Source organism: Streptopelia decaocto (assembly GCF_964273445.1).
Source record: "Streptopelia decaocto genome assembly, chromosome: 17".
In the NCBI taxonomy this organism is placed as follows: Eukaryota; Metazoa; Chordata; class Aves; order Columbiformes; family Columbidae; genus Streptopelia; species Streptopelia decaocto.
Genome location: NC_138672.1, coordinates 7,837,791 through 7,862,900, shown reverse-complemented (window position 1 = coordinate 7,862,900; position 25,110 = coordinate 7,837,791). Strand labels below are relative to the sequence as shown.

The window sequence follows — 25,110 nt, the reverse complement described above, 5'->3', positions numbered from 1 at the left end:
AAGCCAAGGGCTTTACAGATATACTCTGGAAAAATTCTGCAGACACCATACAATCTAAATTCACCTGTGTGTTTTCCAGGCCAAATGGGTAGCGTGTAGGTGGTTTCAGTCCAGTCTTTTCAGTAGGCTGAATTTCCAAGTTTCAGTCTGCATGATATTAATTCTGAACCCGAACACTGCTAGATTAATATTCCCGTTTGCCATTCATGGATATTTGTCTCCTTAATAAATGGCTCATTTAAAATGCTGTATCTTAGCTTTGAGCTCTCTACCTGCTGCTCCATGACGCAGGTTCAGATGATTCTGCATTTTTTGCATTCGCTTCGTTTCCACAGCCGTAAATTGTGAAGCGGAAACGTTGCATCATTGCGTAACCTGTTCTGGAGGGAGAGGAGGGAGGTAGGAAGGGCGGTTTGCATCCACCCCACAAAGACAGGCTGGTCTTTCGGAGGCTGTGACCAGGAGGGGAGCTGAAACCGGAGAGCTTAGAGCTGGCTGTGTCCATTTCGATTGAAGGCGAGTGTATACCAACAGTAAGGGCTGGAAGAACACAAAAATAAAAGTCTTGAGAGGGTTAAAATCCAAGACAACAGCTGATTTGTGTTGTAACTTTGAGCATCATTTCACAATGTTAAAAGCAAACAGTACTAATTACGCTAGTCTCCAGAGATGGTCCCAAATTTCCTGTCTAATTAACTTCTGTGTTTTCCCGGCATTTGGCATTAACTTGCATCAGTCTTTAACCGCTCTGTAGGAATTTACAGTAAAGGGCCCTTTAGGGGCAGTCAGACTGTAAATGCACGGCTGGTTGTGGTGTAGGACCCCATGTAATGATGAAAACTTCCCTCTCTTTGCAGGAATCTCCCTCCGTCAAAGACGGCCACTCGAAAGACTCCACTTCAAGCAGCAGCACGGTGGGGAAGGAAGGCCAGGACGGTGCTGAAAGGTGAGCCCAGCGCCCTCCTGCTCCCCGGCCTGGATGGGCAGAGTCTCACCAACACCCCCTTTATTTTGCACAACTGCCGAGTGGTGGGATCGTGCTGAAGCAGGAGGATCCTGGCACAATGTCGTTACTTAATGAGCTTGTAGGGGTTAACGCAGCCGGTGTTGGTCGTCCTGAGTCCATCTCCTTGGCAGTCCTGTTCAGACACTGGCTGCTCCCTCCTGCTTCCAGGGAAACCTGCAAAAAAAGCCTGTGTTGCTGCTGGATCTTTCGGAGGGGAATTTCTTCCTAACCCTGCTAGTTAGGGGCTGGCAAGGCCCTGAAGCAGGATGCTTTATATCCCTCCTAATGCTCTTAGCTATCATTTGGCTATGTAAATGAAGAGGTGCAGGCTGTAACAGATGGGCTGCAGGAGGAGTGGAATGAGGGCTTCCCTGCTGCTTGAGATTGCTCTTCAATTGCATTTCTAAAGCAGAAATCACGAACAGCATTGTTTGGTGTGTGACAGTTAACTTCCCTCCCCCATTTCCCTGCAGTTGGTGTGAGAGTTTTAATCCCCGCAGTGCAGGAGACAATGCAGAGTGCTCTGCAAAGCTCAGGGTCTGCCCAGAGTACTGACTGCTGCACAGGATTTTGGCTTGTGCCCAGGGAAACCTATAAAGAACATGCTGCTTTTTATTTTTTTCCTTTTTTTCCAGAATACAGGCACAGAGAGCATGTGGCCAGGGACAAGAGCTCCAGCCTTTGGGGGCAGGAACACTGGAGTTGTGGATGTACACCAAAAAATTGGTCAGAGCTTTCTGCTCTGTCTTCTTGTCAAAAGAGAGCCTGTTGTCTCCCTTGCGGCAGCACAGTGGGTCGTGAGCTAAGATGTATATATGTGTAGAGTATGCTCAGTCTCTCTGCATTTGAGGAAGGGCTTAGATTGTGTGCTCTAAAAATTTGGTGGATTAAAGAGACAAGGAAGTGTGTACTCAGGCAGGGCATAGTAAAACCCCATCTGCCAGAAGTGCAGGCAGACGAGTGTTGAGGTCCTGAAAGTTCATTTTTATATTTTTCAAGATATGCACAAAGCAACAGAATTAGACCCAGACATTCAGGCTTGTTTGCAATAGGTTTTCCTCCTGATTGTCTGTGTATTTACTGTCACTTAATGAAGGTTTGTACCCTGAGAGCTCAGGTGGACCAAGCATCTCTTCACCTGGGTGGACGGTGACACTGATGGTTATTTGCCTCTTTTTTTACAGGCAGCAGCAGTCACCAGATGCTTTGGAATCATCGCAGTTGGAGGAAGAGGTAGATGAGCTATCCCTTATCGACCACAGTGAAATTATGGCAAGGTTAACGCTGAAGCAAGAGGTAGGTGCATGCAGGGTTTGCTTTCAGGTTTCTGTATGGAAATCTGTGTGCCCAAGCAAGGCGTCAGCTTTTATTTGATAGGAAAAACTAGGTTGCGGCAGAAGTGGGATGCAGCTTTATGTGTGCTGGCTGTTGTGAAAGTGTGAGATGCCGGTACATGCAGGGAGCATCAGCCCTGAGTGAGGGTTTGACAAAACGTGAGTTGTCTCTCTAAAAGCCAACGAATGCATCTGGTGCCCTTTTCCCAGTCTGCTCCTTCCCAGCTCTTCAGCCTGCTGCAGTCTGAAACTAAACACCTGAGAGCCCGAGCACAGCAAATCCAGGTGCAGGTTTCAATCTGAAGGCAGGTTTAGCTGATTTCCTGAGGAGGACGTTGTATTACTGGTGTGGAAGAGCAGCCAAAGTAACAGTTTCTGTATTTGAGAAGTGGCTTTATTTCTGTGAGTGAGCTTTGCTCACTGTGCTCTTGAACCCAGCTGTTCCTGACATGCAGCTGGAGGGCATATTCAGGCTTTTGAAGCTTTCAGACTGTCAGGGGGTTAGTCTGAAAAACAGAGAGAATGTATCATTTACTGGCACTTTCCGAGTGTTCTTTGGTCAGCCGAGATGTGCAGGAGAGAGTGAGAAGCTGTTACTCATTTATTAAGTAGCATTTCCTGAGTCTTACCAGAGCGTCACCTGAAAAATTCCCATCTCAGACATAGCTGCTGCATGGCTGTAATCTGTAATCCGTGCTTTTGTCAGGGTTTTGTATATTGAAGTGGCAAAGACATTGCTAAGGGAAGCCAGACATGACTCCAGTCTCCTCTGCAGGAATACTTCCTTTGAAAATCAATTAAAAATCAGTGATTTCTGAACATTTGGGACTAACATATCTGTGTCAACCCCTACCTTTTATTTTCTTTATGCTCTACGTGTTTGAAACAGTGTAGAACTGCCAGTGTGGGCTGTTTCCTGCAGGGTGGGAACCGCTGGCTGAGTGATGGGTTTGTTTTGCATATTTTGAGCTGTGAATTCCAGTAGTGAGAAGAAAGATGTTTTTAGCACGTGGTAAGGCAGGGGTCAAACCATTAGCAGGACTTTTTTCTGCTCCTGGTTATTGGATCGCTTCAGGTGACCCCCAGCCAAATAGCTCCAGATCAGGGAATTAACTCGCTGGGTTTTGATGTTCTGGGAACGTGCAAGTTGAGTGCGTGACCTCTCAGCACACAGCCGCTGTGGTATACGTGATCCCACACTTTGAGACAGTTCACACAGCGTTATTGCTTTGTTAACAGGAGCATTTGGGAGTCTGGGACATTTCTGCTCATTCTTCTGTGAGCAGAAGGCTCAGCTTTCACTGAGCTTCACAGCCTGGCCTTAAGGAGTCAGAGACCTCGAGTGAGGATCAGCCCAGATCCTCATCTGGGACACCAAATGCTTTATTCAGATTCCAGGATCAGCCCAGCACTGAAGACCATGTCCCAGCTTGTGCCAGGAACATGGTGTACTCTGCCAGTCCTTGCTGAGTTTGAATCCCAGAGATGATAAACCAGGTCACAGGGAGCTTGGGCCACGCTTAACATCTGTGTTCTCATTGCAGGGAGATGATGGGCCAGATGTTCGCGGTGGATCCGGAGATATTTTGTTGGTGCATGCGACAGAGACCGACAGGAAAGGTACGGTGGGTTTCCCAAACCAGAGCTGAGGAGCACAGCCCGGCGGGGCCCTTTGCTGCTTGTCTTCTGCATCTCTAGCCCGTTTGGTCACCATGTCACTGCAGACAGCTAGGTCAGGGTGGAGAGGACCAAATCATGATCCTCTGAGTTAGGGGGGGATTGTGCTTGTCTTTGGTGGAACAGAGATAAGCTGGATAAGCGCCTGGTCGTTCCATTTAGCAGCAGGGATGGTGTTAACTCCTCACAGCCCTTTCCCAGATCTGGAAGGCAAGGGGTGCCAGTGGAGCTGGTGTCTCCATGAGCCAGGGGAGGCCACTGCAAGTCCTGCTTCTTTTCTCAGAGGTGCTCCTTGTCCTTAGAACTTCGGGGCAGTGGTGATGTAGGAGTTGCTGGAGTGACTGTTACATCAAAGTGGGAGAGGAGGGACGTTGGTTTGGGTCTAACACAGTACCCGTGGGCACTGGGAAAGCTGTTCAGGTGCTGATCTGGTGACACCCCATATTTTCAACTTACTGTGTCGCTTCCTCGAGCCACTCTGTACCCCTTGTGTGCTGGAACCCAGACTGGTTCAGAGAGAGAATCCACAGCACAAGAAAGGAGATGTAGCGGAGGAGAAGCGGGGTTGCAACCCTTAGCTATAGACTTGTTGAAACCCCACTTTATCTCTCCAAACTCAGTCACCACCACATGAAGCAGCTCCTTTCCCAGACCGGCAGCAAAAACAGCCTTTGCAGTGTGTCCAGAGAGTGATTTTGAACCTGCCAAACACATTTGTGCTGATGGCCTTAACCAGAATTGATCTCCTTATCTCCTGGGACACAAGACAAAATGCACTAACCCGCTGATGCACTCAGCACTCATATTTTAGAGGTTTGATAGTCAAAGGGGAAATATCTTTTGTGGGCATTTTGAAATAGCAGGGTTTTTACTGTAACATAAGGTGTTTGCAATTACTTACAGCACCATTCAGCTCACAAGAAAATCCTTCCCCTGACAGTTACGTTTCCCTGTTTACATCGGGCATCAAATCAGGCAGCAAGGACCAAAGTTAGGAATATACTAGAGAGGAGGAGGCAACCAATTGTGCCAAAGCTAGATATGTATATTTAAAAAAAAATGGTCTAAATGAGGTGGTGGAAATACCCTTTATAAAGATGCTTAAACTGGAATAGTGAAGCTCTGATTTACACCTGCTGTACTCCAGAACAAGCATCACATTGGAAGAACTTCCCTACTGTTCCTGTTGCAAGACGTCTCCTTGGTACAGGGACGTGTGTTAGACTGCCGGTTGGTGAACGGGGAGCTCTGGGGTGCTGTGAGCAGTGAAAGCCGTGCAGAACCTCTCCAGACTAGGAAAAAACACAGCAGGGTTTTGAATGTGCAGCAGAGTGAGCTCTGCTCAGTGTGAGTCTCAGAATAGTCCTGGAGCTTAAGCCTCCCGGGCTCTGCCAAGCGCGGAGCTGAATGGAGCACAGAGGAATTTGTGCTATGCTAACCCAGTGTTTGGGTGACTGAGAGGGTTAATGAATTAAGCCTACAATGAGAAGAATTCAAGGCTTGTAAATCAATCAGCCAAACGGCACAGAGGGGTATAGTTAAGAGGCTTGCCTTTAAAGACGAATTTCTTGGCAGCTTGGAGTGCCAGAGCAGACCAGCTGTATTACCTCACGTTGCCTTTTGGGCAGATGGGAACCCAGAATAAATGTAACTCCACGCCCTGTTGCATGATGCTTCTTGTCCGTTTGAGTTTTCTAAAAGAGCTAAATGGAATAAAGGATAAAGGGAGACTTGTCTTTAGGAATAAAATCCATGGTCGGTTAAGTGCTCCCAGCCACACGCTGGCTGTGAGCGCAGGATTACGGCTGGACGAGGCCTGGGACTCACCCTTGACATGACCACCCAGCCTCCGGCTTTGGAGCTCACGTCTGATTGTCTTTAACCAAAAGGCAGCAGCGCTCCCTGACTTTAGAGCAGGAGGACGCGGCGCCTCTGTCAGGCTCCTGCCAAGAGAAACGTGGCAGGTAGAGGCACAGATCGCACCGGTCCTGCTCTCCCCCACCTCTCCGTGCGAGGGATGGATGGTACACAGGTGCGGGGTGAGCCCTGGCCTGGCTGAAACAAGTTTTACATGTGGAGCTGAGCCTGGGCAGGCACGGCAGAAGCTTTTTCTCCTTCTCTGCACTGCCGAGGCTGCGGCAGTGGTTGCAGTGCATGGGTGCAGTGTGCTGGGCACTGCACCTGCTGCAGATTAATGAACAGAAGTCGACTGTGTGCACTGCGTCTGTGCAGTGGCAGGGTCACGGTAGCATCAGGTTTTGTACTGCAATTTACTCTCCTTCTGGCCAAAAATATTTAACATTTACACCATCCTGGGGCAGATTTCCTGGAGCGCAGCAAGGGCAGAGGGTCTGCAGCACTGTATCGCCGTGTCAAACCACGTGTTCCTGACCAGGAGGAAGAGTGACCGTGTCTTTCTACAGGGCTCTGTGCTACCTAAGTGGTACAGACAGCGAACAGGCACCCGCCTCTCACCATCAGATATTTTTAAAGTATCCCCAAGGTCTAAACTACATTTTTCCTTGACCCATTGTTAAAAGTTCCTGTCCCACAAGCAGGTGTTTTTCACTGGCCCCTTTTGTGGTCACAGAAACAAGCAGCAAGCCTGGGTGCTGCAAATGGGAGCCAGCACGGTGGGGACAGGGCAGTTGCACTGTTGCTCTTGTGCCATAGGGTCCATCTCCTGGTAAGAAACACCAGCACAGCATTTCTGCAAAGCCTATTCGTGTCAAAATGTGTCCGTGTCCTCTTCATGTGAGACTGGATTCAACTTCACAAGAAGCTTCCTTTGGCTGAAACTGAGACTTTCTTGTCTTTCTCTGTAGATCTGGTGCTGTACTGTGAAGCCTTTCTGACTACATACAGGACATTTATTACCCCTGAAGAGCTCATCAAGAAGCTGCAGTACAGATATCCTTTTGCATGAGCGGCATCGGAGCCACGTGGTCATCATGGGGGGAGCTGGTGACAAGTTGTCTGGCCAAAAGCCGCTGCCAGCGTGGTGGGTGATGTGCTTGTCCTGGAGGTGTCACGAGCAGGATGTCCCGCATCTCCTGCATGTGGGGGATGCTGTGGGGCAGCTGCTGGCAGAGTGCTGGACCAGGGACTTGTCTCCTGAGGGCCCTGGCCGGGGAGAAGAGCAGTTCACATTCTCTGTACATCACTGGGGAACGGGCCATTTGTTCAGGACATCTACAAGAACAGGAATCACGCTGTCGGGAGGGGCTGTGGGGGTTGCCTGCGTGGGTAGATGTTGTTTAATGCTGGAGATCACTGAATGGTCAAGACCTTTTTTCCCTCTTACTACAAGAAACGTAGCGCGGAAGAGAATGTCCTCGTAGCCTCCAGTTCCGACCCGAGCTCGTGGCTGTTAAGGAGGCGATGGCCCCTGCGCTCTGTCCCCGCTGCTCCCCTCGCCCTCAGCTGAGCTGCTCAGCATCTCGGTTCCGACAGTGCAAAGACCTCACGGGCTTAGGTCCTGTCTGTGCACGTCAAAGGGAGCCTGACGTCACCCTGTCCCCTGTCACAGCTCGTCACTGCCACCTGCAGCAGAGCCTGCTCCCCACGCTCCTGCTGGCATCAGCGTGTCCAAGGACACACGGATCTCGCTGTGGAGCGGTTGTCAGTGAAAATACCAGCTGGGGCATTGCTGCTTGTCAATACTTGAATAACCAGTAACCTTTTTCTCTTTCCCTTTGTCCACCTGGCAGCAGCTTTTTCAACCTGTGCTGTGTCCCTTGCCACCATGCCCCTTGCAGCAAATTGGGCAGTGGGGAAGGCAGAGGTGACATCTGAGATCTGTCATGAGACCAGATGTCTCAGACCAGCGGGGAAATCACAGCAGAGGAGTGCTACTCATTAAATTCCACCTTAGAGAGAACAGTTTCAGGGTACACCTGCTCTTCCAGCATCTATTTTGCAAGGCGTAAGTGCCTCCTCACACCCCTGCTACCTGCAGCTGGTGACAGATTAATCCCATGTTAATTAGAGCATATCGGTGTTCCTTATTTTCTGGAAATTGAACACCAGTTTCAGCCAAGACAGAATATTAAACTATTCTAATGTTGCTCAAGGCAGCTGCTGATTGTGCTAATGCTTGTCTGACAACGCTTAAGTTGATTCTTTAACTTGCAACCAACGTATGAGAAGTTTTGCCACTTCCCAGACACGTTTAAGAAGCGAGTCAGCAAGAACACCTTCTTTGTGCTGGTGAGGGTGGTGGATGAGCTGTGGTGAGTTGCTTTTTTCATCTCAGGATGGGTACGGATACAAACTCCATAGCTCAGAGTCACGGCTCTGATGCCTTCCTTGTGTTTTCCATCTTTTTCTCAGCTTAGTGGAGCTGACGGAAGAAATTCTCAAGCTGCTGATGGACCTGGTCTTCCGACTGGTCTGCAACGGGGAGCTCAGCCTCGCCAGAGTGCTGCGCAAGAATATCCTTGATAAAGTGGATCAGAAGAAAATGCTGGGCTACGCTAACTCCAGCAAACCTCTTGCAGCCCGTGGGGTGGCAGCCAGGTGAGGAAAGATGCACATACCGGTACTTTGGTCCTGTGAGAGACAGGGCATCCCTTTCTTGTGGACACGAGAGTTTTCTCAGTCCAAAATATAAGAATAAAAATAAAACAGGACACATTTTCTGAGCCTTTATACTTTGTCATTTTCTTCCTACAGACCAGGGACCTTGCATGATTTCCACAGCCACGAAATAGCCGAGCAGCTGACCCTCCTGGATGCTGAACTCTTCTACAAAATTGAGGTACAGAGATGAGGATGGGGTAGGGGCAATATCTGGCGTTCCCTGCCCGCTCTGCAGCACAGCCCTTGTGTGGCAGGAGATGCTGAACTCGGGTCAGCAAGCGGCTGTGAACACAGACGGGGAATGAGGAGGCATAAATCCCGTTTTAAAGTGTGGTATTCTCACACCCCTCCCTTCTTCTTCCTCGGCAGATCCCAGAAGTTTTGCTTTGGGCAAAGGAGCAAAACGAGGAGAAGAGCCCCAACCTGACACAGTTCACAGAGCACTTTAATAATATGTCCTACTGGTAAGGAGCTTAGAGCAACCGTGGCACTGAACCGTGCTTAAACCCCAGTGCCCTATAAATATTCGAAATATTCCTTGTAGAGTTGGGTCCCCTTGTTACAAGTTGGGTAACCTATATTTTTGGCCAAGAATTAGATGCAGGGCACTCTCTGAAGACCCCAGAGCACAGGAGAAAGAAAATTGGGAGGTTTGTATGGGACACTGTAACCTGTAGGAGTTATTGTCAGTACCATTGAGCCCTTCAAATAAACATTCCCCCTGCAAATAAATGCGCTCTGTGAAGGGTCGTGTTGTCGTCCTTGACATTTTTCTGTCTTTCTTGTGAATTAGAGTGCTCCATTTCAGTTGGAGGTGTCATGAACTGTTTAGTATTGTAGGCCCATCCTTATCAGTTACCTGTTTTTTAAATGAAACAAAAAGAATCTGAGATCTGCTTAAGTGGGTTTATCTTTTTTCTGTCTTTTCTTCCAGGGTCCGTTCAATAATTATGCTACAAGAGAAAGCGCAAGATAGAGAGAGGCTTCTCCTTAAGTTTATAAAGATTATGAAGGTATCAGCTTGGTTCTTGCCGTGAGTCACACACGCTGCTCCTTGGAGGAGCAGGAGAGTGGGACCTTCTGGTTGGCAGAGCTGTTTGATGCTAGAAAGCTTTTCAGATCTCTGAAGTAACTGGAATATTCTCCCTGTTCACAGCACTTACGAAAGCTGAATAATTTTAATTCCTATCTGGCCATTCTTTCTGCACTGGATTCTGCGCCCATCCGAAGGCTGGAGTGGCAGAAACAAACCTCGGAGGTGAGGAGCAGCCAGGGCTCTTGTCTGCGGGGGAAAAGATAACGGTGCTGACGGTGTGAAACAGTTGGGAGGTTTAACAGCCCAGCAACGTCCCAGGGCAGAGGGATGGGGAGAGCTGCTCTCCACGGGTGCAATCCTGCAGCACAGCTGGGCATCCTGCAGCACTGCCAGCGCGGTGATGGCTCAGAACAGCCTCCTCCTCCTCCTCGCCCTTTTCTCCCTCCTCCCTGCAAACGGAGGGCTCGGTGTGTACGCACTCAGGCTCAGGCTGAGTGAATCAGTTGGAGGTGTTTGCAGGGTGGCGTTAACTCCCTGGCTCTCTGGGGAGAGGTGACAGAGAAAAGGGGTTTGCAGCAGCGGAGTCACCGTGCGCTTTGTGTTCCGGCAGGGCCTGGCTGAGTACTGCACGCTGATCGACAGCTCCTCGTCCTTCCGCGCCTACCGAGCAGCTCTGGCTGATGTGGAACCCCCCTGCATACCTTACCTGTGAGTTGGGAGTTGCTTTTCCCCTGCTGTTATTTCTGCACGCTCAGATAGTTCCTTCAAGGATTTCTCAGCAGCTTGTGCTCCGCTCAGCACTTGCTTCTTGCCTGACATCTGGAATAAGATGGCAAAGTCATCAAATCATATGCCCTCTGAGCACCCTGAGCTGGTGAAGATGTCCCTGCTCATGGCGGGGTGGCACTGGATGGGCTTTGAAGGTCCCTTCAGCCCACACTGTTCTGTGATTGTTGTTGGTGGCAGCAGCAGGAGGCTGTTAGATTCCATCTGGCTGGCTGTCCTGCCCGGTGTGACCAACCTCCCTGCCTGTTTGTCCCCTCCCTGCCCTGCCACCCCATTCTCTCTTGCAGAGGCCTGATTCTGCAGGACCTGACCTTTGTTCATCTAGGAAACCCCGATTACATCGACAACAAAGTGAACTTTTCCAAGCGCTGGCAGCAGTTTAACATCCTGGACAGCATGAGGTGCTTCCAGCAAGTGTAAGTGCAGCAGCAGGGACTCAGAACCGCCACGCTGGGGGTGGGCACGGGGGGTCGTGGTTGGGGCACAGGACCCCCTGTGGAAGGGGAATGCTAAAGTAAAACATCGTGATGGAGCTGGAAGGAGACCTGGTTACAACAGGGCTCTGGACACAGTCCTTCCCTCTTTAGGGTATTTTTTTCCTCAGTGCAGTGGTGGGCATGATGTTTTTTCCCCTTTTTGCTGTCGCACCACAGTCACAAGTACTGGGCTCAGGTAGCACAGACCCCACAGCGCTGGGTGTCCCTTAGAGCAGGACACGGGTGGCTTGGAGCTGGGAGGGGTCCCCATGTATCCCCTTGTTCAACCACCGCCCTCCTCTGTGCTTTTGCAGACATTACGACATCAAAAGAAACGACGACATCGTGTCCTTCTTCAACGATTTCAGCGACCACCTGGCCGAGGAGGCCTTGTGGGAACTGTCCCTCAAAATCAAACCTCGGAACATCACAAGGCGGAAAACAGACCGAGAAGAGAAAACCTAGGAGGAGGGGGCGTGCGAGCGAGGAGAATTGCTCCGCAGACGCGCCGAGGGCAGCTATGAGACTGGAGTTGAGTGTTTGTACCTGTTACTGGATGACGCACCCTCCCTCCCAGCTGGCGGCCGTCCCGGGGGGGCCAACGTCATCGGGTGCTCGCAACGGGCGAGAGGTGAGCGCACCGAGCCACCGAGGGCAGAGATCAGCCGCTGTGCTCACCCTCCTCCTCCTCCCGTCCCTCCGTGCCGTCATTCAGCTTTAAACCCGGGGAGAGAGCTGTGTGGAAGGAGGGTGCCGTGCGAGTGGTTTGCTGGCTCATTGCATCCCGGAATACCCCGGGTTTTTGTTTTCATCCACCAAGGAGGGTCAGCGAGAGCTGAGCACCCACAAACTCGTCCCCGGAGTGGTGTTCAGCAGCCGTGGAAGTCGAGGGTTTGAGGCTCCCCTGCAATGCCACCTCGAAACGCGTTCGTCCCCAGGAGACGAGGACGGAAGAGGAGCTCTGCAGAGGAGCTTTCGCAGAGCTGCTTGTGTTTACAGGGGTCTCCGCGTTACCCCAGATCTCCGGCGCCTTCCTCGCGGGAGGAAGGCACCAGTCGTAGATACGGAAGAGGCACTGAAAACGTGGGCAGAGACCCGCCGTCTTCAGTCAGCGTGTCCCCCTCCTCCTCTCAGATCTTGTTATTTAAGCAACGATAAACCCCTCCGAACCCTGGAATCACGGACTACCCGAGGTACCGCGGTTCACTCGTCCCGTGAACCCGTATCTTTTAGTGATGGTACTAGCTTTTGCACAGTAAATGCTGTAGTATATGAGACTGTAAATACTAGTATTTAGAATCCGTTGGGGATTTTTTTGATGCATGTCTGAATACCGATGGATTTATAGGAAAAAAAAAAAAGTGCAAAACAGTATGTATAAAATTCACAACCAGTGACAATGTCGTTCCAAGTGCTGGAAGGAAGGAGGCTCGGGCGGCTGCGGCGCGGGAGGAGGAGCCGGCAGGTCCGTTCTGGGGTTGGAAATGGGGAGCGGGAAGGAGCCCCGTGCCCGGCCGAGCCGTCCCCTCCGCCCGCTCCTCTCCCCTCTCACTTGTTGCCAAATGTTCTTCTCCAGCGGGTCTGGCTGACCCTTGGTGCTGTCCTTGCGATGGGCGCCTTGGCAGGAGCTCCTTGTCCCCAGCAGGTCCTTGTCCCCAGCCCCGTCCCCAGTCCCACCGTGCTGGAGCCAGCGGGGCCCAGGGGCAGCCCAGCAAGGGGGGTCTCATTTCCCACACACGCAGCGTTAACCCCGATCTGTTCGGTGTGCCTTACTCACCCCTCTGTCCCCCCTCCGTGTCCCACCCGCAGTGTTGTCCCCAGCCGGGCCATGTCACCTCCCTCCTCTCTGTCCCCATCCCGTGGTTTACAGTGTGGATCGTGGCTTTGGGCGGACGCTGCAGGTTTTCGCAGCCTTGCGGTGCCTTTCTCAGCACCATGTCGCGTGGGCACAGGTTTTTAGAGCTCCGTCTAACAAATCCCTGTGGTTTTAGGGCAGCGGCTCTCAAGGAATAGAGCCGGAGCGTTCCGCAGAGCATCCTGAACTCACTTCTCGCAGTCCTGTGTTTGCCAAAGCCTCTCTGTTTGTTCTGGGTGGATCAGAGCCGCCAGCACTTTCTTCTGCAAACAGGTTGCAGAGTGTCAGCCGGCTCCCTGCAGGCGGAGCAGGAGGAGCGGCGGTCGCGTTGCCCCGTTCCCAGGGTTGTGCCCAGGTCGAGTATTTTCCTGACAATTTAGGCACAGGACTCGTGCAGCAGCCAAATAGTGAAGTGCAAAGAGACCCCCCCTGCCTACAAGGGCATTTTGTCGGAGAGGAGAAGAGACCGTGGGGTCCAGCAGCCCCAGAGCAGGGATCTACCTGCGCTGAAACACGCGTCTGAGCAAGAACACTTCAAAGCCGGTTTGTTTTTATGGCACTAAGGGCACTGGAGCCGTGTGTCGTGTCTGGCTGAGACTTTGCAATCCCCGAAGGCTTCCCAGCCTCGCGTGCAGGAGGTAACACTTGTGTTTCCCTTTGTAAATAAGATATTTTTTAAAAAACCTGACATGACGAGACTGTGAAAAGGCAAATACGCCCCGTGTCCCCCCGGCCGGCTCCCAGCAGCTGCGTGGAGCTCTGCGCTGTGCCGGGGGCCGTTTCCAGGGTTGTCATGTGTGGTGGCGGCTCTGACCCCGCAGCCCATCGCTGCCCTTCCCAGGGTGCAGCGTCCGGGTCTGGGGCTCCATGCCATGGAGGACCGGGGGGCGCCCTCGTCTCCAGCCTCTGCCACCCCCCAGAGCCCGGAGGCTCAGCCCGTGGCGCGGGGACGGGGTCTGCGTGGCCGCAGCACCTTGTCCAGCACCGTGGGGCTGAGCTTTTCTTACCCCAGCTTTCCTCCCCCCTTCTCCCCTTTGCAGCTGTCCCGGCCAGGCAGGGTGTCCCAACCACAGCTCCTGGCTCGTGTCGCCACCTCGCACCAGGCTCGCAGGGCTGAGGGACCCTAAAAAAGGGTCTCCTCGCCCAGAGCAGCTTCAGGTTTGCTGAGCAGAGCCCCCCCTGTCCAGGAGCAGCGTCCTTGGGGAGCAGGAGCCCAGAAGAGCAGCCGTTTGCAAGACCGACACCATCACTTCTCTTTGGGGGGGAGGGAGGGTCTCGAGCCCCCTCTGTGCCGGGCAGGGAGCGGGAGCAGCGCCGTCCCGGTCCCCACCCCCCTGACCTGCTCCCAGGCCTCCCCCCGCTCTTCGGTTGTATGATACATTTACCACTAACCCGGTCCCGATGGTGGCATCTTCCTGGAAACATTTCAGACCTGTAACTTTTATATTAAAGACAAATAAACACCGATAACAAACCCGCCTGACGATCCTGTTTACAGTGCATGCAGCAGTCTGTGGATTAAAGTGACAATCGAACCCGCTTCTGGCGCTGGTGTGGCCTCGTGTTTTCTCATGTGCCCTCGGGGTTTTCCTCTGCCCTTTTCCCTTTCATTTTTCCCCTACGAATCTCTTCCTTGCCTCTGAGACAACCTCGCTCCAGTACAAACCCGACACCTGCTGGGGGGATTCCTGCTCCTGTCCCCTCCGGGCACCGATGTCCCGGTGTCGGGGGGTTTCCGCTCCCCAAAACACCCGTAGGCAGCGCGTGCCCGGGCACAGCGCAGCCCGCGGCCGAGGGCTGTGAACAACCCTGCGGCTCCCGCGCTATTTCAGGCCTGGACAGGGTTCAAAATTCCTCAGGAAATAATGGAGGAGGATGCCCAGACAGCGACCGAGCTCGTGCCGCCCGCCCGCTCACCGGGGCTGCACCAGCCGCCGCGTCCCACCGGCCCGGGGGCTGCGGGGTCCCCGTGTCCTTCCCCGGGGTCTCCCCGGGGTGCTGCTTGGGCTGAAGCCTCAGCACCCACCTGCTTTTGGAGGAAAACAATGTGACCGATTGCAGAACTCACCCTGAATTTCGTGGTGGACAGAAGCCGCGAGGAGGGTTTGGTGCAGGGCACGTCCGTGGTGTGCGCAGAAAACAGAAGCTTTGGCTACGCCTGTGTTTTATTTCAATCTGGAAGCAGCAAGAAGGTGGTGACACAGCATGTGTGTGTGTTTGTGTGTGCAGAATTACCGTAGAAGCTAAATACATGGGTTTATATCTTCTCACGCTGTTAATTGTTGGTGAGGGCTCCTCGCACACCCAGAGCAGCAGCCGCCGGCGGAGCAGCCGTGCGCCTTGGCCTCTCCATCACGCCTTGGCCATTCGCTCCATCTCCAACCCCCATTCCACAAGACGCTCTCTCTACAGAGTCCCATTTGGCAGCTCCAAGTGACGGCTGATGGTAACAGGGTCCACCATTCCCCAGCAGAGCCTGATCCCGTGTGCGGTGCCTCCGCTCTGACACAGCTCCTTGTGGGACACGGCACCACTATCACGTCGGGCTGGGTTCATCCTGCTCGCGTTGTGATTCATGGGGCTGAGGGCAGGTGAGTAAAGGTCCATACGGCTCCTCATCCCACCAGGGAGCACAGACGCTGCGCCTTGGTCCGATAATCCTTTGTGGTCCGATAATCCTTTGTGGTCCGATAATCCATGGTGATGCCACATGGGGGCTGTGGCCGCTCCACCCAGGCCATGGGGAGCTACAGGGAGCCCCCGGCACCCACCGTGTCCCTGGGGCTCAGGGCCCCGTCACAGGTACAAGGCCACCAGGACGTAGATGACCCAGCTGATGGAGGCGAACAAACCGAAGAGCAGGCTGAAGAGGACCAGCGACTGGGTCTTTCTGGATGCCACGTTTGCCTGGGCCATGTCCCCGCGGCCGATGGCAGCCCGGGTCTGGCGCGGGGGGAGAAGGGGAGAGGTTAGAAGAGACCCGCAGCGCCGGGACGGGGGATTTGAGGTGCCAAGCGGGTTTGGTGTAAATCAGGACGGTGCTGTCCTTACCTTGTGGGAGTAGACAAGGGCGAGGACCCCGGTGAGCAGGCAGCAGAAGATGGTCACCAGCACCGACTCCACCATGTAGTCCTTGGGCCTGTGGCCGGCGGGCGACGGGCTCGTGCTCGGCTGCCCATTGTACTGCGACACGGGGGGGTTAGAGCTGCACGGTCCCCCCTCGTCCCCCCTCCCCAGGCTGTTGTGCTCGAGCATTGCTTGAGGCACCGCTGGGACCCCATGAGCCTGGGAGGGGGATGAGGGGTGACCCCGCTGTAGAACGGGGCAGAAACCTGTTGGGGTGGGGGATACGTACGGTGGGGTAGGGCAGGGGGGCCGGCAGGATGCCCTGGGGTGGGAAGGGTCCTGGTCCCGGTCCTGGCTGGTAGACGATGGGTCTTTGCTGGGAGAATCCGGCCGGGAGGGGCAGGTAGAGGAGGTGAACGCTCTTGGGGTCCGGGGGCGAGTAGGGCGGCGGGTCCCCCTCAAAGGCCGTGTTGGCAACCGCCACCATGGGCCCGTCCCCGCAGCCCGTGGGGGGGTCCCAGTGGGGGCCGGAGCTGGGCAGCCCCCCGGCCGCCCCCTGCTCTGCTCCTCGGTCCCAGGGCCTGGCAGACGTGTCACCCTCCATCCCGCAGGGACACCTGCGGGGACAGGGAGGCCATGGGATGCCCCGCTGTCCCCCACCCCTCAACAGGACCGGCACAGCCCCGGCCCACCGGCCCCAAACGTCCCCCCGTAACTCGGGTCAGTTCTGGGGTGGGCGCGTGTCTGAGGGACCCCAACCCCCCGCCGCCCCCGTGTCCCCCCCCGCCCCCACTCACGGCGGTGCCCGCGGGTCCCCGGGGCGCACACTCGGGCTGGGCCGGCGGGCGGTTGCGCGGCGGGGCCGGCGGGTTAATGATCCACCGGCTGTTTGCCCAGCGAACCGCGGGCGGGGCCGCGCCCGGCGCTGCCGCCCCCGGGCCGGGGGGGTCACCCCGGCAGGACCCGGGGGTGCGACCGGGGGATGCTGAGCACAGCCTGGTGTGTGGGGACATGGGTATGTGTGATATGTGTGCTGGTACAGAAACGGGACACGGCTTGGGTGTGCAGCTACATACAGTTAAACCCTTTTTTTTATAGGTAAGTGTATGATTTGTCTTTATTTTAAAGTGTTATGTTTGTACATAGAAAGTGCTGCCTATATATTCTGGCCACATCTATTTATATACAAAATGTATGTTAAAATGTACATCCTTAGCTACATCTATTAGTATTTAATGTGCATGTAGATGTATGCACACATATATATATATATACCCCCATACACATTGTGCGTGTGCACTGTATGGATATATCTTTTACATATCTGCTTTTTTTGTTCTTATATGTTGTGCGTTCATATGTTTCACCATACCCATACATCTGCACATGCACACAGCCCTGCGCCTGCACAAGACGCACAGATTAAGTTCTCAGGAACATGTTTAGAGCTGGACTTGGCACCGTTGGGTTAATGGTTGGACTTGATGATCTTAAAGGTCTTTTCCAACCACAATGATTCTGTGACACACGTTCACATACGTGACTGCGCGAGCGCTCCCGTGCCTGGATAAGGTATAAATGTGTATGTTTGTGTTGGATCTTGGGAGCAATGTATTCACGTAAAGGGCTGTGGGGCATTGGAACAGGCTGCCCAGGGCAGTGGGGGAGTCACCATCCCTGGAGGGCTGGACAGACGGACATGAGGTTCTCAGGACATGGGGCAGGGACAGGGGTGGTCAGTAGGTCAGAGAGGTTCTCCTGCCCCTCTGCTCTGCCCTGGGGAGACCACACCTGGAATATTGTGTCCAGTTGTGGCCCCTCATTTCCAGAAGGACAGGGAACTGCTGGAGAGAGTCCAGCGCAGGGCAACAAAGATGATGGAGGGAGTGGAGCATCTCCCGTGTGAGGAAAGGCTGAGGGAGCTGGGGCTCTGGAGCTGGACAAGAGGAGACTGAGGGGTGACTCATTCATGTTTACAGATATCTAAAGGGTGAGTGTCAGGAGGATGGAGCCAGGCTCTTCTCGGTGACAACCAGTGACAGGAGAAGGGGTAATGGGTTCAAACTGGAACACAGGAGGTTCCACTTAAATTTGAGAAGAAACATGTTCCTGGTGAGGGTGTCAGAGCCTGGCCCAGGCTGCCCAGGGGGGTTGTGGAGTCTCCTTCTGTGCAGACATTCCAACCCGCCTGGACACCTTCCTGTGTAACCTCAGCTGGGTGTTCCTGCTCCATGGGGGGATTGCACTGGATGAGCTTTCCAGGTCCCTTCAACCCCTGACATTCTGTGATTCTGTGACCGGTTGCACTCGATGATTTTGAGGGTCTTTTCCCCCAAATCCACCCGCTCGCTCTGTGTCCCCGGGGCTCAGACCCCGCCCCCGCCAGAGGCCCCGCCCCCGCCCGAGGCCCCGCCCCCGCCCGCCACGTGACTCGCGGACTCCATCTCCCGTGGCGCCCCGCGGCGCTCCCAGCCCGCCATGGCGTCCGCCGGCGGCGCGGAGCCCGAGCGGCCGCACCCGAAGCCTTTTCTCATCGGCGTCAGCGGCGGCACCGCCAGCGGCAAGGTGAGACCGGGGGGGCGGGCAGCCCGCGGCGGGGCGGGCACCGGGAAAGGCCCCGCTCGGTGCCGCGGGGGGGAATCCCCGGCCCGCGCTGAGCCCTCCCCGCTCAGTCCACAGTGTGCGAGAAGATCATGGAGCTGCTGGGGCAGAACGCGGTGGAGCGGCGGCAGCGCAAGGTGCAGATCCTGAGCCAGGACAGCTTCTACCGCGTGCTGAGCGCCGAGCAGCAGGCCAAGGCGCTCAAGGGACAGTACAACTTCGACCACCCGGGTGAGGCGGCCGCGGGAGCCCGGAGCGCTCGGCCCGGCCCGGGAGGGGCAGCGGGTGCTGGGGGGGGGGCCTGCAGGGGCTGTGGAAAAGGAGCAGTGGTGGGTAACAAACGCGCTTTCCCCCACCAAAACATGTTTGTCCTGACGCTGCTGTCAGTGCAATGAAGATGCTGAAGGGAGTGGAGCATCTCCCGTGTGAGGAAAGGCTGAGGGAGCTGGGGCTCTGCAGCTGGACAAGAGGAGACTGAGGGGTGACCTCATTAATATTTATAAATATATAAAGGATGAGTGTCAGGAGGATGGAGCCAGGCTCTTCTCGGTGACAACCAATGGTAGGACAAGGGGCAATGGGTGCAAATTGGAACACAGGAGGTTCCATTTAAATATGAGAAGAAAATTCTTCCTGGTGAGGGTGGCAGAGCCTGGCCCAGGCTGCCCAGGGGGGTTGTGGAGTCTCCTTCTGTGCAGACATTCCAACCCGCCTGGACACCTTCCTGTGTAACCTCATCTGGGTGTTCCTGCTCCATGGGGGGATTGCACTGGATGAGCTTTCCAGGTCCCTTCAACCCCTGACATTCTGGGATTCTGTGAAAGCTGTGGGTGGTAATGGTACATCTGTGGAGCGTTGCTGGGGAGGTGGAGAGCATCCTGCCTCACACGGTGCTGTCTCCTCCTCCTCACCTCTCCAGTAAACTGCGTCACTCCCCAAGTCCTCTCCTGATGTTTCTTGCTCAGGGCAGTGCTGTGGTTTGCAAACAGGACAAGGATCTGCCCTTGGCCGAGGTCTGGTGCCTGCTCTGGGTTCACCAGGAAGGGTAACGCTCTTAAAAAGCATTAAAGGTGTCTGAGGTTTTCTAAATTACTCTCAGTTAACAGACTGAGAGTTGCATAAAATTATACAATTACCAAGTGGTTTGGTAAAATTCTACAATTTACCAGCTTCACATTTGGGTTCCTAATTTCATTGTGTTGTAGTTGTTTATAAGCAGCAAATTCTCTCTTCCTTATCTCTGGAACCACGTGTTGCAATTACAGTTTGGGTGGGGAGCGTTGGATTGCTGCTGGTAGGAAAGAATAAGCCATAAGTTCCTTTTTTTTCCTGGTGTAATACTGGACAGAAGATTTTTCTGTTTGGTCTAGAAAATCTGAGCAGAACATTTGATACAGCAGCATCTGAACATCTACCTCTTTCAACCTTCCTTTTGCAGATGCTTTTGATAATGATTTGATGCATACAACCCTGAAAAACATTGTTGAGGGGAAGACGGTTGAGGTACCAACGTACGACTTCGTGACCCATTCTAGGTCGGTTTTGGATTTATGTGGAGTCTCAGGGTGTGTGTGGGTGTCCCCAGCTGTGCTTGGGACATGTCACTTGACCCCCTCACCAACGCGCTCTGGGTGTTTTCTCCTGGCAGGCTGGCGGAGACAACCGTGGTCTATCCCGCAGACGTTGTCCTCTTTGAGGGGATCCTGGTTTTCTACAATCAAGACATCCGGGACATGTTCCACTTGCGGCTCTTTGTCGACACGGATTCCGACGTCCGGCTGTCCCGCAGAGGTAAGGCTCTGTCCTCCCCGGCAGTGTCAGCCTGTTCGTGTTCCTTATCCGCCTTTTGTAAGACTCATGGCGTTTATCTCCCCGTCCCAGTTCTGCGAGATATGAAACGCGGGAGGGACCTTGAGCAGATCCTCACCCAGTACACCACGTTCGTCAAACCTGCCTTTGAGGAGTTCTGCTTACCGGTACTACACATTTCACTAATTTGATTTGCATGTTTTTTGTTTGGGGCGGGGGGGTGAAGGAGCAGGGCTGCCTGGGGATCAGCTGCACTGTACATACAGCAGTGGTGGCTTTTCATATTTGTATTTCACAAATCCCACGCTCTCACCTCTGCCTCATCTCTTTAACCATTACAAGCTACTTATTTAAGGGACTTAAGTGGTTGGTTCTTTCTGCTTGTGAAGCGCCATGGAAATCCCTAGAGGCTGCGCACATTTTCTCACTGCCGTGGCTATTTTAGCACGGGTCCCTTTGACTGAAACACTCCACTCTGCATTTATTCTTAAGAAGGAAGAAAGAAGAGCTTGGTTTCCCACAGACCCTCTCTCCACAGGGAACGCAGGTGAAAACCTGGGGCAGACCATTACAGCGTCTGCTTGCTATGCCGTATAATGTGGGGCCAATTTAGGTGCTCACGTAATCAATTAATTTGTAAAAACCCTTTGAGAACAAAATCCTGTATGTGGATTAAATAAGATGGAAAAGGCTAGCTCAGGCGCCTCTCGCTCTAGATCAAAGCAATTCTGGGATTGTAAAAGTACTCATTAGAAATGCTGAATTTCCCAGCCTTTTTATAAGAAGGGAGGGGAAAAAAAAACGCCAAGGGCTCTCTGGTGGTAAAAAAATCAATAAAATGTCATCAGAGGCAGGAAGGAATTTCACATCACACTGGGTTCCTCGGCTCTCGCAGGGATTTAGCAGTGGCTTGTGAAATGCTGATTAGAAGCAGCTCTTTGCAAACAGAGCTCAGCCTCGGAGCGGGTGCCCTGTTGAGGGCAGCGTGCTCTTCAGAGTGCCAAAGTGTTCCACGCCGGACCTGCGGTTCTGCCCGGTCATTCTATGCAAAGGGGCAGGAAGAACAAGCCCTGACCCTAAATCCAATGTGACTACTCAATTAATTGAGGTGTTATCATGGCAGTGTTTTAATTTGCAGTCCCAGAGCACATGAACCCCTCCATCTTTGCCCCCAGCTTTCTGGTGTTTGGTGGCTTCTTCCTAGAGCCAAGCCAACCTTTCCCATTAACGGTCTGCACCACCGTTCCTGTTTTGCAGACAAAAAAGTACGCAGACGTGATCATTCCCCGAGGAGTGGACAACATGGGTAAGAGGGAGCTGGGCTCTCCATCTGATTTCTCGTGGGGTTGGGGAGGGGGCGGGTGGCACTCCGCTGCCTTTGTGCACGTCTGAGGAAGAGGTTCTGCTGGAGGGGGCAGGGGAGGGAGCTGTGCAGAGCCTGACCAGCTGCTCCAGCTGTGGGGGCTGCAAAAATGTGATGTGACGGGCGATGCAGAGCAGGACACTAGTGTGAAAGCTGGCAGTGCAGTCGCTGGTTTCTGTTGAGGTCTGACCTCCCTGCAGAGCACAGGTAGAGCTTCGTTTAAGGGCTTGTTGTCAAAACTTGCACAGGGCTGGATGCTCCATATCTTCTAGACACTCAGCCAAGAAAGCCTGTATGTGTCCTGTATATCCCGTTCCTCTCTGCAGTTGCCATAAACCTCATAGTGCAGCACATTCAAGACATCCTGAACGGAGACATCTGCAAGTGGCAGCGAGGGGCGATGAATGGACACGGTCGGACCTACAAGCGCCCGTTCCCCGAGCAGACGGAGAGCAGCAGCGTGCTGGCCACCGGCAAACGCTCCCACCTGGAGTCCAGCAGCCGTCCCCACTAACCCAGCGGTGTCGGGAGGATTTGCCTCTGCTCCAGACCAACACTGGAGACAACTTTGGGAAAGGACTTCAACGGAATGGTTGGTGAAGTGCCCTTTGTATCATCCCAGCAGCGGATACCGGTGAGAAACTCCTCGTGGAGTGGAGAGGAAGGAGCTATTATGTTACTTGATAAACTTGATTTATTTTTAATTTTCAAAATGAGGTCTAATGCTGAGGTCTCCCCTGAAAATTAAGTGCTACCAGATGATTAGCAAGATACCCCATTTCCCTGATGATCATCTTCTTTAGCAGGAAAATTATCTGCCTGTTTTTTCAAAAGAAAAAACAGTTTCTGTATCTCAGACTAGCTCACACCATGTGTCTGTTAACAAGCTGGTGCAGCCCTTGCTCTTCACTTTGTTGGTACCTTGAGTTCTGGCGTTGCTCTCCCACCAGCCAGTCTTTTTAGCCAGTAGTAGCATGTGGGGCAGGATTGACCTGTAGAGGAATTGCTGAGATGAAACAGCGGCTGTATGGGACAAATGGGAACTTGCAGTTCATTCTGGGGACAGGCCCAAGAAATTGTGTGATTCTGGTTCCTAATTCATTCCGTTGTAGGCTCCCGAACTGTGTGATTATTTTTGTTACCCAAGTAGTCTCCTTCTCCTGTTATTGCATGTGTGAGCTCCAACTGGATTGAGTTGCTCATGGAAATGGAAACCTGACCTTGTCAGTATTAGTGTGTTTTAGGGCATTTCTGTCCTGCTGGTTGCAGATTCTGCTGGGCGGAATCCGTCCACGTCCAGAGCTGGGTGGGAAGAGCAGCAAGGGGGAAGCTGTAAACTGCAAGATCCCCCTGCTGATGGCACAAACAGTTCTCTGGACACGCTTCAACCCTCTAACAGGGTCAAAGCGCTTGCCTTGCATTCAGGCAGTTTAAACTCCAGAATGTCTGGTTTTCTAAGAAAAAAAGAGCAGACAAGAGGCTGGAAGTATAAACAGTGACATCCCAGTTTGTGTAGTTTACCCCAGATAAGTGACACTGCAGCAACATGAAGTTTTTGGGGAGAAAAAAAAGAAGCAGTTGGGCCTTTGAAAAATGTCCTTGTGATTTATGGTGTAATTTTGAGAGTGAGGGTGGGGGAAAATATTATGAAAAGGAACTTTTTCATATTTGCTAGTTTTTCAAAAGCAGGGTCTGGCTGTGTTGGTTGTGGGTGTGTTATTTGGCTAATAAGGAGATGCACAAACAGTGAGCGGAAATCACCATTTTATAGAAAAGGTATTTGTGCTGCTTGCACTACACCAGCACAAAGGTATGGGAAGGAACCCTTCTGGAGATGCTGTTACACTCAACAGCTCTTTCTCATTTAATTCCAGATTGTTTAGTTCTGTAATGGCTGAAGCTTTGGAGGAGAAAAAAAAACATATCTTAAGGAAATGCAGTCTGCACTTTCATCCCTTTAGTCTTTGCAACACTGGAGATTGGTAAAGGGTGGTTGTGTGTTCGTGGTCTCCACAGTTCTGTGGTACATGTCTGGAATACCGAGGAGAAAGCAGCTCATCGCCAAACTGCTGCTGGTGCTGTTTGGCTCAGGGTGACAGGCTTAGAGTGTGAGCTACTGCACGAAGCATTTGCTCTCGGGGCTGATGAAGCGGAGGCAAAATAGTCACTAAAACCTGCTTTGAATGACTGTGGTGGTTGATCATACCTGATCATACCTCGTGGAGCGTGGGGAGCTCAAAGCAGCCCTGAATAGCATTTGTTAGAGCTGTGAGGAACTCTAAGGTTAAAAATCCCCTGCTCTGCTTGGGACTGCTGTTCTTGGTCAGCTTTGAGCTGTATTGCAAGATCCCGCTGCTGGAGCCACGTGGAAAAAAGAAATCAAATGTGGCATAGGTACGATAACCTTGTTAAATACCTGTACAGAGCCATTACCAACTTGCACCTTCTCCCGCCCTGTGAATTCCTCTGCTGGTGCCAGCCAGGCATGGGCTGAGCTCCCAACAATGTTTTTACCCCAAACACCTGTGTACAGGTTAGAACAGGTTTCCTTGGCAGCACCAGCAGTTCTGCCTTGCTCAGAGTCCCTCTTCCTATGAGATCTAAGGTGTAACCTGGTGAGTACAACACTGCTCCTGCTAGTAACAGGCCGCTGGCTTTGTGTGAACACAAGGCCGAAGGATTCTGCTGGCTTGGGCTGAGTTCTTGGCCTGCCTGAAGCTTTGTTTTAGCTTGTTTAGCTGTAACAGCAATTTTTTTTTAATGTCTATTTGTTTTATTTTTGCTTAGCTTCATTAAAATTATGGTTATGCCAAATGATTATAAATAGATAACAGTACCAAGTCATTATTCTAAGCAGAATGAACTATTTATAAACTTAGCTTAATGCTGTAATGTAATGAAAGAGGGATGATAGCAGAGATTGCAAGTGGGGGCAAATAACGCATTGCTGAGGAATATAGTCATGGGATGATGCTGAAGACTGCAGGGCTGATTACTGATAATTAAGGATGTGTAAACTTTGGAGCTGGGAAAACCCAGTTTTTAAGGGTAACGAAGAAAATGGAAAAGTATCTAATATGTTGGAGACTATCTATTTATAGTAACTTGTTGTAACATGGAATTGCAGACCAAGGTGCTAGGGAACATTTAAAATAGCCCCAAGTGCAACATAGTGCAAGAGGAAGAAACCACCAACATGAGATGCCCAGGGAAGAGGAAGAAGAAACCAGTTCAGTGTCCTCTTCCCAGCAAAGGACCCAGGATGCTGTTGACTGAAGGCAGCAGCCTTAGAGCCTGAGGTGCAGTGGAAGGGTGAACGTAACAGGGGTGGAGACTGGGAGTTGTGCTCGTAACAGCTATATTACTGTTGAGACCTTTTTTTGTAACAGTATTCTTTTATTTTTCTGTAGCAGATCTGGGCTACTCTTATTTGATCGGACTGTTAAGATTGCATTTATACTAACAATAAATTCTTGGCTTTGCATAAAAGGCGTTTCCTTTTGCCTGTAGTAAGATTGTA

The 25,110-nt window shown here is 52.6% G+C and overlaps 3 protein-coding genes across 3 annotated transcripts in view; 2 read left to right on the top strand and 1 right to left on the bottom strand.

Moving 5' to 3' along the window:
* RAPGEF1 (Rap guanine nucleotide exchange factor 1) overlaps window positions 1-14,303 on the top strand; it is a 71,603-nt gene extending 57,300 nt beyond the window's left edge. The window contains exons 14-26 of the mRNA XM_082068083.1: window positions 858-946; window positions 2,191-2,302; window positions 3,885-3,960; window positions 6,843-6,934; window positions 8,164-8,249; window positions 8,350-8,535; window positions 8,692-8,776; window positions 8,968-9,062; window positions 9,533-9,611; window positions 9,755-9,856; window positions 10,245-10,342; window positions 10,708-10,836; window positions 11,211-14,303. Of these exons, the coding sequence (XP_081924209.1) occupies window positions 858-946; window positions 2,191-2,302; window positions 3,885-3,960; window positions 6,843-6,934; window positions 8,164-8,249; window positions 8,350-8,535; window positions 8,692-8,776; window positions 8,968-9,062; window positions 9,533-9,611; window positions 9,755-9,856; window positions 10,245-10,342; window positions 10,708-10,836; window positions 11,211-11,361 (1,380 nt within the window). The 3' untranslated portion in view covers window positions 11,362-14,303. The remainder of the gene's footprint in view (window positions 1-857; window positions 947-2,190; window positions 2,303-3,884; window positions 3,961-6,842; window positions 6,935-8,163; window positions 8,250-8,349; window positions 8,536-8,691; window positions 8,777-8,967; window positions 9,063-9,532; window positions 9,612-9,754; window positions 9,857-10,244; window positions 10,343-10,707; window positions 10,837-11,210) is intronic.
* A 604-nt stretch (window positions 14,304-14,907) lies between these two features.
* On the bottom strand, window positions 14,908-16,725 carry PRRT1B (proline rich transmembrane protein 1B). Its single transcript, XM_082067913.1, has 4 exons — window positions 16,615-16,725; window positions 16,107-16,434; window positions 15,803-15,934; window positions 14,908-15,694 (listed from the first exon to the last, which is right to left on the bottom strand). Exons 2-4 carry the CDS (start codon window positions 16,419-16,421, stop codon window positions 15,548-15,550), a joined length of 594 nt encoding a protein of 197 aa, XP_081924039.1. The 5' UTR covers window positions 16,422-16,434; window positions 16,615-16,725; the 3' UTR covers window positions 14,908-15,547.
* A 1,499-nt stretch (window positions 16,726-18,224) lies between these two features.
* UCK1 (uridine-cytidine kinase 1) lies at window positions 18,225-25,079 on the top strand. Its single transcript, XM_082068112.1, has 7 exons — window positions 18,225-18,382; window positions 18,490-18,649; window positions 19,857-19,953; window positions 20,067-20,209; window positions 20,300-20,394; window positions 21,485-21,533; window positions 21,917-25,079. The coding sequence occupies exons 1-7, from the start codon at window positions 18,296-18,298 to the stop codon at window positions 22,102-22,104; spliced, it is 819 nt and encodes a 272-aa protein (XP_081924238.1). The 5' UTR covers window positions 18,225-18,295; the 3' UTR covers window positions 22,105-25,079.
* The last annotated feature ends 31 nt before the right edge of the window (window positions 25,080-25,110 follow it).